The sequence below is a fragment of the Austrofundulus limnaeus genome, unplaced genomic scaffold (assembly GCF_001266775.1).
Source record: "Austrofundulus limnaeus strain Quisiro unplaced genomic scaffold, Austrofundulus_limnaeus-1.0 Scaffold992, whole genome shotgun sequence".
Classification (NCBI taxonomy): Eukaryota; Metazoa; Chordata; class Actinopteri; order Cyprinodontiformes; family Rivulidae; genus Austrofundulus; species Austrofundulus limnaeus.
The window spans coordinates 17,654-18,739 of NW_013953394.1; the positions used below are offsets into that span (position 1 = coordinate 17,654).

The 1,086-nt window shown below is 34.6% G+C and overlaps 1 protein-coding gene across 1 annotated transcript in view; it reads right to left on the reverse strand.

Moving 5' to 3' along the window:
* The window catches only part of sgsm2 (small G protein signaling modulator 2), a gene marked incomplete at both ends in the record, with an annotated part of 138,574 nt that overhangs the window by 17,135 nt on the left and 120,353 nt on the right, over positions 1 to 1,086 (reverse strand). The window contains 1 exon segment of the mRNA XM_014030062.1: positions 489 to 613. Within this exon segment, the coding sequence (XP_013885516.1) occupies positions 489 to 613 (125 nt within the window).

The following is a 1,086-nucleotide window of genomic DNA, read 5'->3' on the forward strand; positions in this document are numbered from 1 at the left end:
ATATTGCTTTGAATTTACTCAACTCAGTTAAGTGGAACCAGGTCACATAACATGGTTAAGTAAATCCAACATTTCATTTTTTACAGTGTTTATTGATAAAACTCAAAGCTAAAARGCTGACATGGCAGCAAACAAACCTCCTTTCAGAGCAGACTTACTGCTAACAGATGACAAAAATATTGCCAGATCACTGAAACAAAGCACAAACCAGGAATTTAAAGTAAAACTAAAGAACTGAAACCAATGACACCTGTGTAGGGACAACCAGGATTAGGTGCAGGTGGGTGTGGCATAAACAGAATAGAGGACAGACTATCCAGAATTACACAAAGCAGAAAACAAAACCGAATAAGTACTAAACAAAAGCACAAGTCTTGACAAATTTTGAGTGCACTGAAAGTGTTTCAAAAACACTTAAGTATTGTGAAACAGAATATGTGTTTTGAGGGAAGGCCAGAGGGGAAAAACATACTTTACATTCTTTTTACCTGCACATAATGTTGCGTAGTTTTTCCAGGTTGGTTGTGGTGAAGTAGAAATAGTTGCGGTCACAGCGCTGCACATCTTTATCAATTCTGTGGAGGTTGAGGGCAACCGTGTCCAGCAGTTCAATCTGTGGAAAGAAACTAGGGAGATTAGCATTAATAAAAACCAAGTTTCTCCTGTCATCTCAGCACTAATTTTGATTTTATTMTGAGGAAAAAATAAAGCAGCCACTTATTAAAGACAAATGGTGAACTGTTTTAAAATTTGTTTAAGAGGACTTTAACCGGTGAAAACATTATAGTTTGGAAATTACACAATTAGTGTGATTATTTTTCTGTTTTGATTTAGGTTAATCAAACACCATCTACCGTCTACTTTCAAATATAATGGAAAATATTGAAAGAGAGATTAGAAGATATGTGAAATATACACCAAGAAAACACAAGACAACACACCCGACATCTGTCTGCACACCTGCAAAAACGGATAAAACCAAAACACAACAACAAAATATATGTGTATATAATGCATACATACTTACGTACATACATACATACATACATATTTATCTATATCTATCTATCTATCTATCTATCTATC